The 15,879-nt window shown below is 40.3% G+C and overlaps 2 protein-coding genes across 3 annotated transcripts in view; one reads left to right on the top strand and one right to left on the bottom strand.

Moving 5' to 3' along the window:
* Positions 1-1,888: 1,888 nt before the first annotated feature.
* On the top strand, positions 1,889-12,992 carry LGALS8 (lectin, galactoside-binding, soluble, 8). 2 transcript variants are annotated; one of them, XM_009997583.1, is made up of 9 exons: positions 1,987-2,028; positions 5,320-5,408; positions 6,138-6,348; positions 6,990-7,106; positions 8,852-8,908; positions 8,988-9,014; positions 10,179-10,267; positions 12,142-12,307; positions 12,707-12,856. In XM_009997583.1, exons 1-9 carry the CDS (start codon positions 1,987-1,989, stop codon positions 12,854-12,856), a joined length of 948 nt encoding a protein of 315 aa, XP_009995885.1. The 2 variants fall into 2 exon arrangements, with proteins under 2 accessions (XP_009995886.1, XP_009995885.1); XM_009997584.1 differs by lacking the exon at positions 8,852-8,908 and having other exon boundaries at positions 1,889-2,028; positions 12,707-12,992.
* A 1,486-nt stretch (positions 12,993-14,478) lies between these two features.
* HEATR1 (HEAT repeat containing 1) overlaps positions 14,479-15,879 on the bottom strand; it is a 36,166-nt gene continuing 34,765 nt past the window's right edge. The window contains exons 42-43 of the mRNA XM_009997597.1: positions 14,986-15,094; positions 14,479-14,567 (exon numbers count right to left, since the gene is read on the bottom strand). Of these exons, the coding sequence (XP_009995899.1) occupies positions 14,479-14,567; positions 14,986-15,094 (198 nt within the window). The remainder of the gene's footprint in view (positions 14,568-14,985; positions 15,095-15,879) is intronic.

Below are 15,879 nucleotides of genomic sequence, written 5' to 3'. Positions count from 1 at the left end.
GGGACGCCGTTCTGGGCTCCGCCGGCGGTTCGCGGTGCTGGGTGTGCGGGCAGGGCCGGGCGGCACTGCCGGTGTGGGCTCCCGTGGCTTTCGGATGTCCTGGGGGCACCTCTCCTCTTCCCTGTGCAGAAGTGTCACCTCTCATAAAAAGGCGTTTTCTGCGTGTCTCAGTGGGACGGCAGGTTATTGACCTTCTTGTTTTCCTGTTGTTTTATTGAAGAGGTTTTACCTGCTTCCCAATGTGCGGGGTAACAGGAAAACATCCGTGTGGGTTTTTTTTCAGTTCTGCAAGTGTAGTCAGGACACTGTTCCAAGTCTGGGACCTTCACCCGGTGTGCACTAAGCCAATCGGCACACAGAGTCGAGATGTTTGTCTTTATTTCTGGTCTGCAGAGCAGGGTATTGGGCATCTAAACATCAGCCAGCACCCCTCTGGGGACACAGTATCTTATAAAGAAAACAGAAACAAAGGAAAATCACAACAAAATATAGGATTGGTTAGCAGTTATTTCTCTGCTGCTCCTAACTATACGTATGCATCTAGGTGCAGGTTTAAAACATAGTGACTAAATTAGCATACTCATTGTTCACAAAGGGGCATGATTTTTAGCATTAAAATTAGCTAAGGTAACTGAAGTTCATACCTTCATCCTGTCAACTGCCGTTAAGTTCCTACCCAGTTTGGCTCAGGTTTTCATCCTGTTACTGGTCTGCGTCTTCTCTACCTGTGAGAAGATCAAAGGGCAAAACAGTCGTGTAGAGTAAGGTTTTGACCCGAATTGTGTCCTAGACACTGGTCTTATGTGGGAGAAGTAATACTATTCTGTCCCAAATCTCCCGCAGTATAAGCCAGATGTTGCAATGGGCCACTCTGTTGTTAAATCTTTGCAGAAGATTAACCCCAGGGTTCTCTGGGATATGTCGCAGACTTTGGGTCCTTGGTTTGGTTATGTTTTGGTGTTGGTGGGGTTTTTTTGTTGGTTTTGTTTTGTATTGTTTTGTTTCATTTTGCTTGTTTGTGTTTTTTTCTTCCAACACTAGCAGTTGTTGCACAGTGAGGAGGCTAGAACCCTGACCTTTGACTTTTTCCCTGTTTGCATGTTACACAGTTTGTGTGCTTCCTCAAGTTGTTTCTCCAGAATGTGCAAGAAATAATTACTTAGCAGTTTCAGTTAGGCCCTGAATTTTGGTCACTTCGTTAGAAGCATGGATGAAAAAATTACAGTGTAGCTGGACATACAAACAAGCTGTTATTACATTTCTTATTAATGCTGTGTTTTTAATGCATGTTTTGCAAACTCCTGTAGTTATTCGTGGAGTTCAGGGGTTATATGTGTTGGAGGAAGTAACAAACCATCCTGTGCTTCCCTGCGATGTCTTTGCCTAGTAACACCTAACTTCATGTGAGATAAAACTGAAAAAAACAAGTTTTGGCCTAGGGCTTGTCTACCCTGTGAAGTCTGGGGCTAGCACAGAAAGTGTTAAAGGAAACAGAAAAGGTTGATTGTTTGTATTGGAAAAACTGTTTTTGTAGTGTTTAATTTTTCCCTGTCTGCAGGCAGGGGTCAGCTGCAAATAGAGAGCGATTAGGGCCCAGCTTGCCATCAGTGTTCCCCTGTGCAATGGTGATTTTTACTAGGGATTTTGTCTCAGTATATGTAATCTCAGAAAGCTGCTGATGACACTGTGTACCTGTGTGCACTGGCCCTTGTTAGAGTGACACCTCATTTCTTTAAGCAAGCCTTTAATTTTTGTATTTCAAAACGTCAGCAAATTTCTTGGAAAGATGTTTGCATAATTTCTTGTGCTCTTTAAAGTTATACCTTGGAGGTTTTAACTTCATGTAGTGTCACTTCGTTTCTTTCTAATTAAAAGCTTTGTTTTTTCAAGGGATCCCGCCTTTGGTGCTGCCCAGTCAGAGAATTCTTTAAATACAGTCCAGCAGTGGTCACACAGAACGGACAAACTTAGACTGGAGGAGGGAAGATGATGTCCTTGGATGGACTGCAGAAAAGCATCAGCAACCCGGTAACTCCACAGCCATGTCAACAGCTTCTCCCTTGGGAAATGGGACTTTGGTCTTTTATGTCAGTAGTTAGTATTTGTGCTGTTTTGCACAGTGAGGAGTGTTGCTGAGAACTCTCTGCATTGCTCAGGTATTTGAGGGAGAATGTCACAGTTGGCACTAGGAGCTCATGGTGTTTAGAAATTGTGCTGTAATCAAATGGACGCTTCATGCACAGGATTTTCAAAACAGGAAAGAAGGTCTTTCGGCCTTGGAGGGTAATTCTTTTTCATACATAGCAGAATGTGCTGGCTCGAATGTGAAAGTGTGATAAGCAATGTTTTCACTCCTAATTCTTGGCAAACATGGGTGGTGCCTGACAGCCCTTGGAAAGGTTTGGGTTTTTTTTGTGGTTCTTGTAACTTCCATCTAAAGAATTAAACTTGGCATCTTTTTTTTTGATAGTTGATGTCTTAACTTCCAGTAAATCCTGTTCTGTAGGGAATACTTCAGCTAACAAGATTCAGCAGTTGCACAGTGTGGATTTTGCAGAATGTTGTTTACCTGTCTTTCTCTGAGAAGCTGTAGTGTTCTCATGATCAGGGACAGCAGCCTGACACTGGCATGTGGCTAAAGGGGTGGGCTGGAGCTGTGTTTTTCATTGTATCTTTAAAAATATAGTTCCTTTGAGCCTGCAGGAAATGGTATTTTTAACAGTCTGTGCTAGAACCCTTTAAAATATTAAGGCCTCTAGAGCATCTTTCTGGAGTGCACAGTGGCACAGATCTGCACAGTACTTCCTAATCTGTTGCAGTTTTGCACTGATACCTCTGCTCTTAGTGAATCTCATTGTTTAATCCCACTGTAGGTTCACTGCTCGCAAAGTGGATGGTTAGGGATGATGGGGAATAGATGCAACCTTCACAAGAAACCAGCTGGGAGAGGAAGGGAAGCTGTATGGAGATTAACTAGAAGGTGGAAGGACTTAGTAAGACTGATTCCCTAGGCCCTTCACCAGCTTTGTTGCCCTCCTCTGTACTTGCTCCAGCACCTCGATATCTCTCTTGAATTGAGGTGCCCAAAACTGGACACAATACTCCAGGTGTGGCCTCACCAGTGCTGAGTACAGGTTGTAGGGATGGAGGAGGTCAGGCTGTGAAGATTTCATTGTTTGGGTGAATTGTTCCATGAATGGTGTAACTGAAGAGCTTTATTACAGGTTGGAGTCTGAGATGTCTTTCTTCACTGCTAGAGTATTCTGAATCATTCAGAAAATCCTGCTTTCCTCTTTATGCCTTTTACTTGACCCATCTGGCAAGAAATATTGTCATGCCCAATCTGATGGGGCAACTGTCTGATACTCATCAAGCTTTGTGAAAGCTGTGTTATCACAGTCCTTTGCTCTGTAAAACCATAATCTGTTCTCTTGTTTTACAAAAGCTGGCAAATACTAGAAAGAACTTGATCTTTGAGACCTTTCAAACTCAGTTGGCATTGACCAGTTGGTTTCGGAGGTAGTATCTGGATGTCTAAAGAGATCTGGGAGGCTCATTGTTCATATGATGTCATAAGCATTGCTCTTAATAAAAAAGGAAAAAATAGTAGAACATTTTGAGAATGAGGAAATTACAGGCACATTCAGTGATGACAAAGCCTTGTTAAGTCTATAGTGTCACACCCAGGAAATGCTTGATTATGGCCTTGCAGATTCCGAGTCTGAGCTTCTCAATAGTTGGTGGGCCAAACTTCTTTTCTCTTAAAGAAACACATCCTTTTCAATGTGAAGAAGTGTTTTTGTCATAGCTTGTCTTCCATGGCTGAATAACTGATCCACTAGAGTGGGTAAATCCCAGCATCCCTTCAATGTGTGTGTGTTTTTCTGATAGTTTTTCAGTCTTTGGAGATTGAATCAGTAACTTATTAGTCAACTGCTCCCCAGGAGCAGTGTATTAATGCTAAAGTAATCAAGATATGTTTTTTTCTTCTTTCTTATAATTATTCTTATTCTTTGAATAAAAATGAGCCTCTTGTGTACAGCTTGTATATTAAGGAACCAAGCTACTACCAGTAAGCAAAACAATTTCAGCCTATTTATTTTTTTGCTCTTATCACTTAATTTCATGTTTTGATTCTTCTCTACTGCACCTGCTTAAGCCAGTAAAAATACACGAGGCTTAAAATGACCATCTGTGAGCTGATGCGTGAGAAGCAAGTTCTTCAAGTGTGTTTTGCCTAATGTAGAAGACAGCTGCAAATTAGGGTTCATATAACTTCTGGGTAGCTGAGAAGCGAAGTAGAAAGAGGGCAGAAAAGGATGTGTTTCTCCTGGCAAAAATGAGCAACAGTCTGGATATAGACAATTTTTGCTGTCATTCTCCCTTTCATTTTCATAAACTCACAAGAGTAGGTGTCAGCAAAAACATCCCCTTCTTACATATCCCTGTTTTGTATGATTATATATGTGTATGTATATATACATAAAAAAAATAGTAATCTCAACTCGTCCTTTCATGGCTCAATATTCCATTCAAGAGTAGTATGGCCAGTCTGTTCAATTTTGATTGTTAAGTAACTGGAACTATTTTTTCCAATTGATGTTTCATTTCAAAGATTTCCTAAAATCTTATACACCATTCCATAGGTCAGGGATTTTTTTGTGTGAAAAAAAAACACCCAAAAGGCAACCTCAGCAGAAATTTTTGTCTATTAACCGGGGGAAATGAAACACTAGTTAACATTTACGTTCTTTTTCAATTTAAAGCACATGTGAATGAGATGCAGAGCTATAGCTGTGCTTCAGATCAGAGTCTCCTGTGAACTCCCAGTTTTCTGTTAAGGTGCTTCCCTCCCAGAAGTGCTGGATGTGCCAGCTGATGGCCACAGTAGGGCTTCTATCAGCATGTCTGAGCCTTTACCAGAGAGCATCTTGGGATGTTTGGGGCTTTTATTTCAACTGACATGTCTCCTCATATGGCTTAACAACTTGAATCCTCTTTATACTCTATTAAAAGTGAAGCAATAAAATACTACCACTCTTTGAGAGCTAGGAATGAAGGCTGGAATTTTTAATTCATTCTCAGAAGGTTGGTTTTCATGGTTAAAATGTACTGGGTTTTTCATTCCTGTTATGGTGTATATTTACTGCTCTCCTACTGTTTATTTTAAATTAAATGTTAGTTATGTTTCTTCTAATGTGCTAGAGCACCACATAGTTAAGTATTAGAGCATTATTTTAAAAACTATTGTAGGGCTTTTTTGCCTCCATCACAAAATGTTATTTGAGTATTTTTCCTTTTTTTCCCCCTGTCTTCTAGATCATTCCATATGTTGGGACAATACTTGGTGGCCTTGTTCCTGGAGAGCTGATTGTGATACATGGGACTGTTCCTGATGATGCAGACAGGTAATGGCTACGGTGTCAGTTTTTGCAGTGTCACCATGTGAACAATAATGTAACGGAGAAAGTATTTCCAGGGTCCTCCTTCAGATGGCATGCAAGGCTGAATCTAAATCCGTTACAGTGTCAGGTGAATACAAGCTTAAGTGGTTAATGAAAGCTGTGTTGAGAAGTGGAGAATGAAGTGATTCTTTGCATTCTACTGATCCTCTCTGATTTTGCTTTGCCTGCTTTGGTAGCTTTTTTTCCCTGTCATAGCAAATGTCTCCTTGTCTAAAGAGGTTATCTGAGACTAAGAAAATTGATACCTGAATCTGTGGCATGAAGGAGTTAACTTAAACTAGGGTAAGGAGGTACAGACTAGTGCACGTGCCCAGCATGAGGGTTCTGTTCCCTGACTTTGCCCAAGGTTCATTTAGTTGTTCTACTGAAGGTGATGGGAGAGAAGGTGGTGAACACAATAACTAAGGAGCTTACATTTTATGTATGATGAGCATTAAATAAATACTGAAATATTTTAATTAATTGCAATAAATGATGGGAGAACCTTTCACAAATGTGTAGGATGCATTTGAGTTCAACAAATGCATGTTTTGTTTTGTTTTTTCCTTATCCAGCAAGACTCACTGTTTCTGCCTGCTCTGAGGCTCCTAAGTAAAACATGAGTACATTGAACTTTTCGGTGTTTTCTTGACAGACTGAGCTCAATGTGGTTTGTCTTACTTTTATTATTAGATTCCAGGTGGATTTACAGTGTGGCAGCAGCATAAAGCCCCGAGCTGATGTGGCATTTCATTTCAACCCCCGCTTCAAAAGGTCTGGCTGTGTTGTTTGCAACACACTGGAGAGGGAAAAATGGGGCTGGGAAGAGATCACTTATGAGATGCCGTTTCAAAAAGGGAAGTCGTTTGAGATTGTAATAATGATTTTAAAGGATAAATTCCAGGTGAGTCTGGGTTGATTCTTTATCTGTATCCAGTTGTCAGGCTGATAAAAGATATTTTGTATACTTACAATAAGTAGTTTGAAACTTTGGTTCTCTGTTCACCTGGTTATAATCTAACTACAAAAAAGTTGAAAAGCTTTTCTTTAAAGAGGTGCTAAGTAAACAAAACCTTTAATTTTGTATTCCTTCCCTTTAAGTTGGATGAGTAGGCAAGTAACTTCCTGCTGTGGCTACTGGCTACTCCACCCTTCCCGTAAGTGCAAAGGGCTGACCTTAAGTTGGCCTGTTTTGTGACTAGTGTAGGAGAGTCCTCTTGGAGGAGCCATGTGAGGTGTACTTGTCTTGTTCTTCTAGACTGCAATAATAGAGTCTATTAGATTGGAATTACCACATTGGTAAATGATCAGCTGATAGAAACAAAAGATGCAAAGTGCAAATTTTAGTGGGAAGATAAATCTCCCTCAGAGTGATGGAAAAGAGACTGAATCATGGATAAGCAGGATTTAGATGCTGTGAAATTTCTAGGACACGCCTTGTTTCTGTACCAAAGCAGTGTAAAACAGAAATACATGCATACAATGTAATACATGGCTGGTGTAATATGATCTTTAATACAATTTTTCTATTTCCTGACTCTTTAGGTGACTGTAAACAAGAAGCACTTACTGCTCTACAACCACAGAATTAGCCTGGAAAGAATAGATACTCTTGGGATATATGGCAAAGTGCATATCAAAACTATAGATTTTGTTTCTAATGTAAGTTATATGTACAGCTGACTTGTTTGATTCCTTTTCTCTGTCTTGCTAAAGTTCAGATTGGGATTTATGTGAAAAGGAAGCAAAGCAGCTTTACAGTGTAATGTCAGCAAAAAGATTTTTTCACTCTGCATTTCAACATGAGAGTCTTGTGAGGATCTGTCTTCCTGTTTTAATCTTGAGGTTAGGGGCAAAAGGGTGACAAAGGTTACAGCTTGCAAAGTTAACAGGACAGATGGTATAAGAATTAATTGGATACTGTGTCAAGGAGTGGGTTAGACTTTTCAAATACTGTAGAAGCTCCAAAATGAACCGTCAGTATTCTGTGCTTCTAAGTGCCAAGTTCAGCCACAGCTGTAACTTGTTCCTTGGCTTCCAGATGCCAAATTCAGCCACAGCTGAAAGTGTTTATCCACATTGCCCTTTTTTTCCTGCTAAAATGACTGAATGGTTGAATGTGAGTATATCTTTGCTTCTGTGAGGTGAGATGTCCTTTTTCAAAGACTTCGTACTTGGCTTGCACTTGAACCAAACTGTGTGCCATCATAGGTAGGACCTCTGGAAGTATTTTATCCATTATATTTCCAGACCGAATTGCAGTCAATTTAAAGTGAGGGCTGTGCTTTGCTTCCTCTCAGCTGCCAGCTCTGCTAGAGAAGGTAAACCAAGAGGGAGTAGTGGAATGTTTTCCCCTGTGCAGAAGGGAGGTCTGTTCTGGAAGGGGGAGGCTTTTCAAGTAGAAGCAGAAGGTGATAAATTCCAGGGAGATACAGAAGGTGAATACCTTTCCCTGTTCATCCTGTGACACACTAAAGGCAGTCTGTGTGCTCCTGTGTAATATTCTAGGTCTCTTCTGCCCCATCCTCACTACATTGTGGGCAAAGCTTCAGGTCTAACTCAGGTCAGCAAACTAATAACTGTGTTGATAGAAGGTTGAGGTTTGGGCCTGAACTAAATAGAATCTAAGCTTTAAAGATGTGTCTGCTCCCTGATCATTTGCAAAGCCTGTGTACAGACTTTTAAGGGCCAAATCACTTGGCCTTAGGTGTGTTGCCAGAATAATGTTACTCCAAAGCTATATGAGTCCTGATCTTGAAGGACTGACTCCAAGAAGGGCTTGGTGGCAAGCAGATGTTGTAGATTGGTTTCTGTCCCAGGCACAAAACAAAAGTGTTGCTTTACTCTGTGGTTGCTGATGCTGTATCCTTTGGGGAAGAAAGGAGTAGAGAAGGGCAATTGTTTCCTTTTTGTCTTTGCTTCTAATATGTTCTCCTGTGGAAGAAGTTGGAGACTTGTATTGAAATAAACAAGCTGTAGACACAGTCTACCAGGGCTAAGCTGGAACTGTATCTCTGCATGACTGTGTTGTTCATCGGCCCTTACCAGTGGAGGGGACAGGGATGCTGGGGGTTGCTTAGCATCCTGAGGCCCTGCTGGTATTCCTATCCTAGTGAGGAAAGCTCAGTGGGTGCCCTCAGATGCTAAGGATTTAACAGTGCTCTGTCTGTTAAATGAAGATTCAAACAATAATGAGGTGGTCTTTAGAAATCTCAGTTTGGCTTCAGTAATTGATCTTCAGGACTTTTCCTTCATTTGTAGGGATTTGTTTATCTTTTCCTTTACCATAGTCCTACATATTATTTTCACCCTTCAAAGCAGTGCAGATCTTCATAGGGTTCTGAACCAACTTTATGTTAAAGTTCTATGGTGTTAGCAATGACATGTAAATATCTCTCTCTCTGCAGTCTTTACAAGGCTCTCAGCCATCATCTCTAGGAGTAACAAAGATAAGCACAGAAAATGTACGTATGTTTGTAAAAGGTTGAATGAATCTCCCTGGTCTCTGATAAACTAGTTAATATTATTTGTTTTCTTTTGTAGGGGGATGTGCCAGATGGTTCACAATTTGTAAGTGTCTTGTGCAGACTTTGTGCAAATGTGTAGAGTAAAAAAAAAATAAATAAAAGCATCTTGGTTATTAATAAAAAAACATACACAGAACAAGGGTATTAAAAATCTACTGGGAGATGATAATCAGTGAGGTTTTGTAGAGAGTAATCCTCTTTGCTGCTGCTAGTAAAAGTGAAGCTAATCGTTAAACATTTACAAAACCCAAAATATTAACACAGCATCCACAGCCATAAACAGGGAAATAGAAGGTAAAATACCTGAAGTTTTAAAGGACCATATCATGTTGAAAACATTTTTTCAAATAAACATACTTAGTTCTCTCACCGTAGGAAGTATTTGCAAAACAGAAGCATTCTGCAGTCATAGAATGCCAGATGGTCTTCTATGCATGTATCTTGGAGCCTGTCTGGCTTCCTCTTGCTGGCAGATCCATGCTTCCCCTTGTGTACCCTCCAAGTGGCTGGATGCAAGCATCACACCTTAGGGTTGGATCTTGCACCCACTTAGCATGGGGTGTGTACAGAGTGAGGGCTGATGTTTTTGCAGCAAGCTGTACAGGTGGACAGTATCCAGACAGAAGTAAGGACCAAGCTCAAACTGAAAAGAGATTGGAAGACAGAAATATGTACTAACAGAATTTGTGGAGAGGTTGAAGTTGCAGTGAGTGCCGTAATTTTAGTTACCTTCTCACTCGACAGTTTGCCAACTTCAGTCTTTTCAAAACCAAGTAACATGCATTATTGTCAGTTGCAAGTGGTGGACTTAAAGGCATAATTCTTCTTTGTTCAAGCCTTTTCCCTGATAAAAATAACTAAAAAAACAGCAACAAAAAAACAGGTGAATTAGTGCAGGGATTTTCATGCTTTCTTTTTTTTTTTTCTCCTTCCACCATTAGTGGAGGCAGAAGTAGTTGTAAATAATGTTTATTTTGAACCCAAGGTGATAGTCTAAAGAAAAAAACCAAACACACTGATATGTTTATCTCAGTGTAACTTTTCCACCATAATTTTAGTATCCCAGAACATGTTGGTAGGAATAACGTCAGCTGTAAGTGCAGATTTGCAATTGTAGGCCAGATTTCTTCCTGCCATACCAAAGTTCAGCTTGTATATTGAAAAAAGTAAGTCACAGTCCAATTTTTTACTGGTCGTGTACTTCCAGGGAGTTCCTTACGTTGGGAAACTTGATACTGCACTTCGCCCGGGATGCACAGTTGCCATTAAAGGAGAAGTGAATAAAAACCCTAAGAGGTAAGTATTACAGAACTTTTCTGCTATTTAGCTGAGCTACTATTGAGATTAAGCAGGCTTTTCCCATTGCCTCAGTATGTCCTTACTCACTTGTAACTTTGCATCTGGAATCATCTGAAACTACAGTGCAGTTTTCTCAGGAACCTGCAGGATACCGCTTTAGAGAGGACTTACAAGAGCAGCTCCATTGTGAAAAGTGAAGGTAAAACCTGAGTGTCTTACCTACTAAATCTGCATTGTTCACAAGGTTGTGTGTCTGTGCAGGGTTTTCATTGTGCAAAGCATGTGAGCAGGCATGTTGTACAAAGACAGCTTTTATTCTAAAAACATCCAAGAGTAAGGTAACTGGCAGTAGATGGAATATGAGAGAGTTAGATCTGAGCTGCAAGTGTGCTCAAATGGTGCACGTTACGCTTCTCTGAATACTTCTGGGACAGCCTCCTTGGGGACTGTATAAACATGAAGGTGACTAACTGACAACAACTGAAAGCTGGTAGGGGAATATTAATTAATTTTTTTTATAACAAATTAGGAGCAACAGGTTGAAAAGAACATTTTCCCAACATGATTTAAAGGGTGGAGAGGTGGTCAGGAAGAGGAGTGCAGCACAGTCAAAATGGAGCTGAAGAAGTATTTGTGCTTTAGCATGCCCTTGGCTTGAAGGGTGGTTTTGGCTCTGCAGAAACATGCCTAAAAATGAAGCATTTAGTGCAAATGAGCTTTCTATGCTGTGTGTATGCATTGTACTCCTGCTTCCTCAGAGCACATACCATCCATGCAGGTGAACAGCACTCAGTTTATATTAATAATGGAACCCAAGGTCTAGAAATCTCATGAACAAAGCTTGAATGGACTTGAAATTGGACAGGATAATTATTACTTAGATAGTAGCATTTATTTTCCTTTTTTTGCCTTGAAAAGCTTATCAAGCTTGAAAAGCAGCACATCTCAAGTGCTGAATGTACTGCTTTTATGTGTGGAGAGACTTCTGGGTGTTAAAGCATTGCAGGTTGTCTCCTCTTGGTGTCTGTGCTTTTAAAGATACGGATTTTTATAGAGTTTCTAAGCTACGTAAGGTCTTTCACTCAGTTCACACAGTTGTAGATGTTTCCTTTTCTCGGTGAAAAAAAGAGGACTTCCACAGCTTCTTACCTCTTAAGCAAATTTAATCTTCTCAAAGGAGGGAAATAACCTGAGACCTGTTTCTTCTTCAAATGCAGTGAGGTCTTCACTGCAGTGTGAAGCATTCATTCAAATTTGGATGTCTCTTCCCTCTGATCACTCTTCTCCAGTGCTCCTCTTTAGGGACCCTGTGTTGTGGACATCTCTGAGATTGCAGAGTACTCATTCAGCCTCGGCAGAGCTACACTGCCTGCAGAGTAACACTTCATATGCATGGTGTCCCACCAGTCTTAGGCATATGGAGAGAATCCTCAAACTTTTCCTTACACCCTCTCCACTTTGTTGGCAGAAAGACTGTAATAACCTGTAGGTAAAAAAAAGCCTCCCACACTGTTCTCCAAGTTAACAGAAAGAGATGGTGGAGCCAACAGTGCTTATGTTACTGTGAGAATGCTGCTTACCAGTGCTGTAAGAGAGCAGCATTTGGCCCACTGGCTCAATATCTCCTTTCTGAGGCATGAACAGAAAGCTGCAAGTGATGAAGCAGATCTAGCAGGGCCGTGTCCTATATTTGCTGCCTCCAGCAAAGGTTTGTGTGTGAAGGAGTCAAATGCGTATTAACTGGCTGCTTGGTTCTTCAGGTGAATCATCGCCCTGGCTCCAGAACAGCTCTGAGCGTTGGCAAGGGGCTTGGTAAATAACATGGGCTACTGCATCATCAGTATAGTAAACTTTAAAAAAATATCTTCCAGCTTTGCAATAAATCTGAAATCGAGTGACTCAAAGGACATTGTACTACATCTGAATCCCCGAATGAAAAGTAAAGATTTTGTAAGGAACTCATACCTTCATGACAGCTGGGGAGAAGAAGAAAGGGAAATTGCTGACTTCCCTTTCAGTCCAGGGATGTACTTTGAGGTAAGATTGACTGACACACATCATCAGACTGGTAATTCCACCAGAAGGATTAGCAATGGTGCTTAAATGTCGTGTCACTAATGAAAATTTAAATAAAACTGCCATGCCTGCATTTCAGTGTTTTGAGAATATTTAAGATTGAATGGGACCATAGGGAGCAGAGATTTTACCTAGTTTTAATGACAGTTTTCTTTTTAAGTAATTGCAAGAATTCAGCCTGTGATGAATTTTTATTGAACTGAGTTGGACTTGGTGATGCTAATGCTATAAAGTTTCATTTTTTAAAATATCTTTTGCATGAAACATTCTTTGTAAGAGAAGCAGGGCTTGCCCAAGCATAGGCTGTTCTTCATATCTCACCTGAGCTACAACAGAACTATTTCTCTTCTTGCTTTTCAGCTGATCATTTTTTGTGATGCCCACCAGTTCAAAGTTGCTGTTAATGGAGTTCACACTCTGGAGTACAAGCACCGTTTCAAACAATTTGAAAAAATCAACATAGTGGAAATCATAGGAGATGTTACATTGTTAGATGTGAGGAGCTGGTAGTTCTTTTCAGTCAGTACTAAAATAATTAAACCTTTTCTAATGACAGTGCCTCCTTGTCAAGTAAACAGGTGCTGCTGACTCATGCTGAGCCTGCCTTTACCTATCTAGGCTTCTCTGTCTGCCTCTCTGAGCTAGGTGAGCACCAGACCTGCTAACTGTGAAATTAAATCCTCTAACTGATAACATCCTGGCAAGCTAGACCTGTGTTTGCTCAGATCAATCTCCTGCAATACCAAATGTGGCAATATGAAAATGCTGCAGCATGCTATAGCACATGTACTGTGTATACATGTCAATACATGCCTAAGGAATGTTCCTATTCAATAGCTGCTAGAAAAATGAAGCAAATTAAAGAGTAAAATGTACCCTAAAAGACTGTTTAAGATAAATTACCATTGATTATATAAGTATACAAAGCATAAATAAATAAAAATATTCTTGACCTTCTTGACCTCTGTGTTTCTCCAGGTGTAGCTATTATCCCTTTTTTGTCTGTATTTTGTCTGGTTTAACTTACTATCTTACCAGTATCTCCAGAGTGACATAGTGATTCTGATGGGAGGACCATTTCCTTGTTGAGGAGTTAGCAATCCACAGACCAGTTAATCTGAGTAGGCCTCGTCTGTGCTGGTGTGGCCTTTGGGACCGCGTCGTGCTCTATGGCCCTTGGCAACAGGGCAGTGATTGTAAGAGAGGAGCTGGTGGGCAGCTCCCAGTGGGTAATGGCAGTTACACCACTCCTGTGTCCTTCCCTCTAGCTAAGAATTCAGCAGCAAGTCTTGTGTGAACACCTCTTTTGTTTGACAGGAGACATCATAATAGTTGGCTGAAGAAAATTCTGTAAGAACGTGACTGAGCAACATTTCTGCCAATGGGATCTGCATGGCACGCTGCACCCTGAACCAAGGCCATTCCCAGCACCTGATGGGGTGTAAGATTATCTTCTTTATAGCGTTAGTTCTAAACAGCTTCATTCTAAACAGTTTCATTTTAAACCATGCTTTACAGAGTCCAAGTGCCTTTTGTACTAGCAGTGTAATGAACCAGCACCTGCCACTGCAAAACAAGTGGCGAATTCTTTAATGTAGCAGGCAATTTAATCTTGATCTTCAGATGAATAAGAAACCAATCAGTATAGCAGTCTTTAAAGACTGAAAAACAGCTTTAGCTCCTTGTAAATTTCTTTTCACTATCTCCAGTAGATTTACATTTTGCATCCTTAGAAATGACAGCAAAGCAGATTCTAAGGACAGCAGCGCATGGGTTCAGTGAGTACCATGCTTACATTGTAGCAGGACAGCCCCTCCAGAGACAGTAACTGCATGATGCCCCATGCACAGGGGAATTCAGTGAGTTTCACGTTGTCATGCTTTTTGTGTCCAGCTATCAGAATTTGTTTAGAGCTTGTTCCAGTTTCCTACTGTTAAGAAAACAGCAGTTAAGGAAAAGTTGTATGAAAAGGCCCCATACCATCCAGAAATGATAAAGCCAGATTCTTACAGTATTTTATTAAAAAGTTAAGATCTTAGCTCTGATAAAAATTAGTATGACAGTTTGCCTGGAACACTTGCATGTGTGAAGCTAAAACAGTTCAGTCAAAATTGAAAACAAAGATGATAAACTTAGAAGTAGCTTTGGAGTGGTTCTCCCAGAATGACTTCCAGTTGTTGAATTGTCTTCTGACACTGCTGTTCAACTTCTTCACATTCATCTAGAAAAAGAAAGAAAGCAGGAATTAAGTAGAATAGTGATTACTATTCCAGGAAGATTGTCACTCATCAATTCCAGAGCTGTCCTCAAACACCAGGTATGAAATAATTATTAAAAAATATTTTGGCACTGACTGAGGACTTGGACAATTGTGTCTACTGTAACACATCTAAAACATGCAACTGGGGAGATGTGCACATGATGTAACACAGGAGAAACTACTGTAATGTAAGTGCAACTATAGGAGTGTCTTGGGTACTATCCATTTAGTTTTGCATCCTGCACAGTTTAAGCCACCAATTAGTAAGATTTATAATAATTATAGCAATCATGCTCTCTGAATCTTTGAAGTAAGTGGCTGTTCTTTTTTTGTCATAGGCCAGTTGTCTGCCTTCACTGGTGCCATTTTTTAACATTACCTTCCATGAGCTCAGCTAAGAATGGAATAGATTCTGGTAGCAAGATCAGGTAGTTCTCTTTCAGTTTTTGTGCAACTTCTACCAAAGCAAGCAGAGCAGCAAATCTGACCTAAAACAAAACAATAATCTTTGTAAGGAAACAAACTTAACAATACAGTTCCCTGTTTTCTCCCCCTGCTTTCTTTCCCTGTACCTTTATAAACTAGCTTTCTCTACTAAAGGAGTTTTAAGCTAATTTAATTTTCACCATATGGGTTAAGATCATGTCAAAGGATAAAGAGGTTATAAGAAGCAGGTACATTGCTGGAGGTTATCTGATATAACAGTCTTTAGCTTCTTATTATGTTGTGACTGTTCCACTGTGTCAGGAGGACTTGGCTCAGTACACTGAAAAACCAAGTATGCCCCCTGAATACATGGAACCTGTCAAGTAAGAGTCTTGTAAAGACTCTATATAGTAAACAGGCCTGCAGGTTGGCAACTGTCTTCCAGTTCCCCCTCTGAAGTGCCCCCTTCTTCATATGCAAGCAGGTTAACCTCTTATTCCAACAGCTACCAAATATTTAAAAAATCCAAACCAGACAGTATTGAAGACATTCACATAAGGAATACTGACTGCTTACAGTTAAGAGCAGAAGGCCATGTTTATAAATCTCTAACTTGGGAGTGGCATAGTACAGTATATTAAGAGCAGAAGGCCATGTTTATAAATCTCTCTCTAACTTGGGAGTGGCATAGTACAGTATCAGAATTTTAATTTAGGCTAGTATTTTAGCAATGACTTAGCTAATCCACTTCTGGGTTTTGGGGCACTGTTCCCATTTTCTAAAGCAACAAGGAAAACCAGTTCAAATTCTGATTGCTTCCAACCTTAGAAGAGCTGTGCCTCATTTT

The sequence above is a fragment of the Chaetura pelagica genome, unplaced genomic scaffold (genome assembly GCF_000747805.2).
Source record: "Chaetura pelagica isolate M959 unplaced genomic scaffold, ChaPel_1.0 scaffold235, whole genome shotgun sequence".
Classification (NCBI taxonomy): Eukaryota; Metazoa; Chordata; class Aves; order Apodiformes; family Apodidae; genus Chaetura; species Chaetura pelagica.
The sequence above is the reverse complement of the archived record's forward strand: the minus strand, read 5'-3'. Positions and strand labels throughout refer to the sequence as shown.

Coding starts and splice junctions, on each gene's coding strand:
- LGALS8 (XM_009997583.1), top strand. CDS start 1,987: ATGATGTCCTTGGATGGACTGCAGAAAAGCATCAGCAACCCG. Junction 5,409..6,137: donor GTTCCTGATGATGCAGACAG/GTAATGGCTACG, acceptor TTTTATTATTAG/ATTCCAGGTGGATTTACAGT. Junction 12,308..12,706: donor GTCCAGGGATGTACTTTGAG/GTAAGATTGACT, acceptor CTTGCTTTTCAG/CTGATCATTTTTTGTGATGC.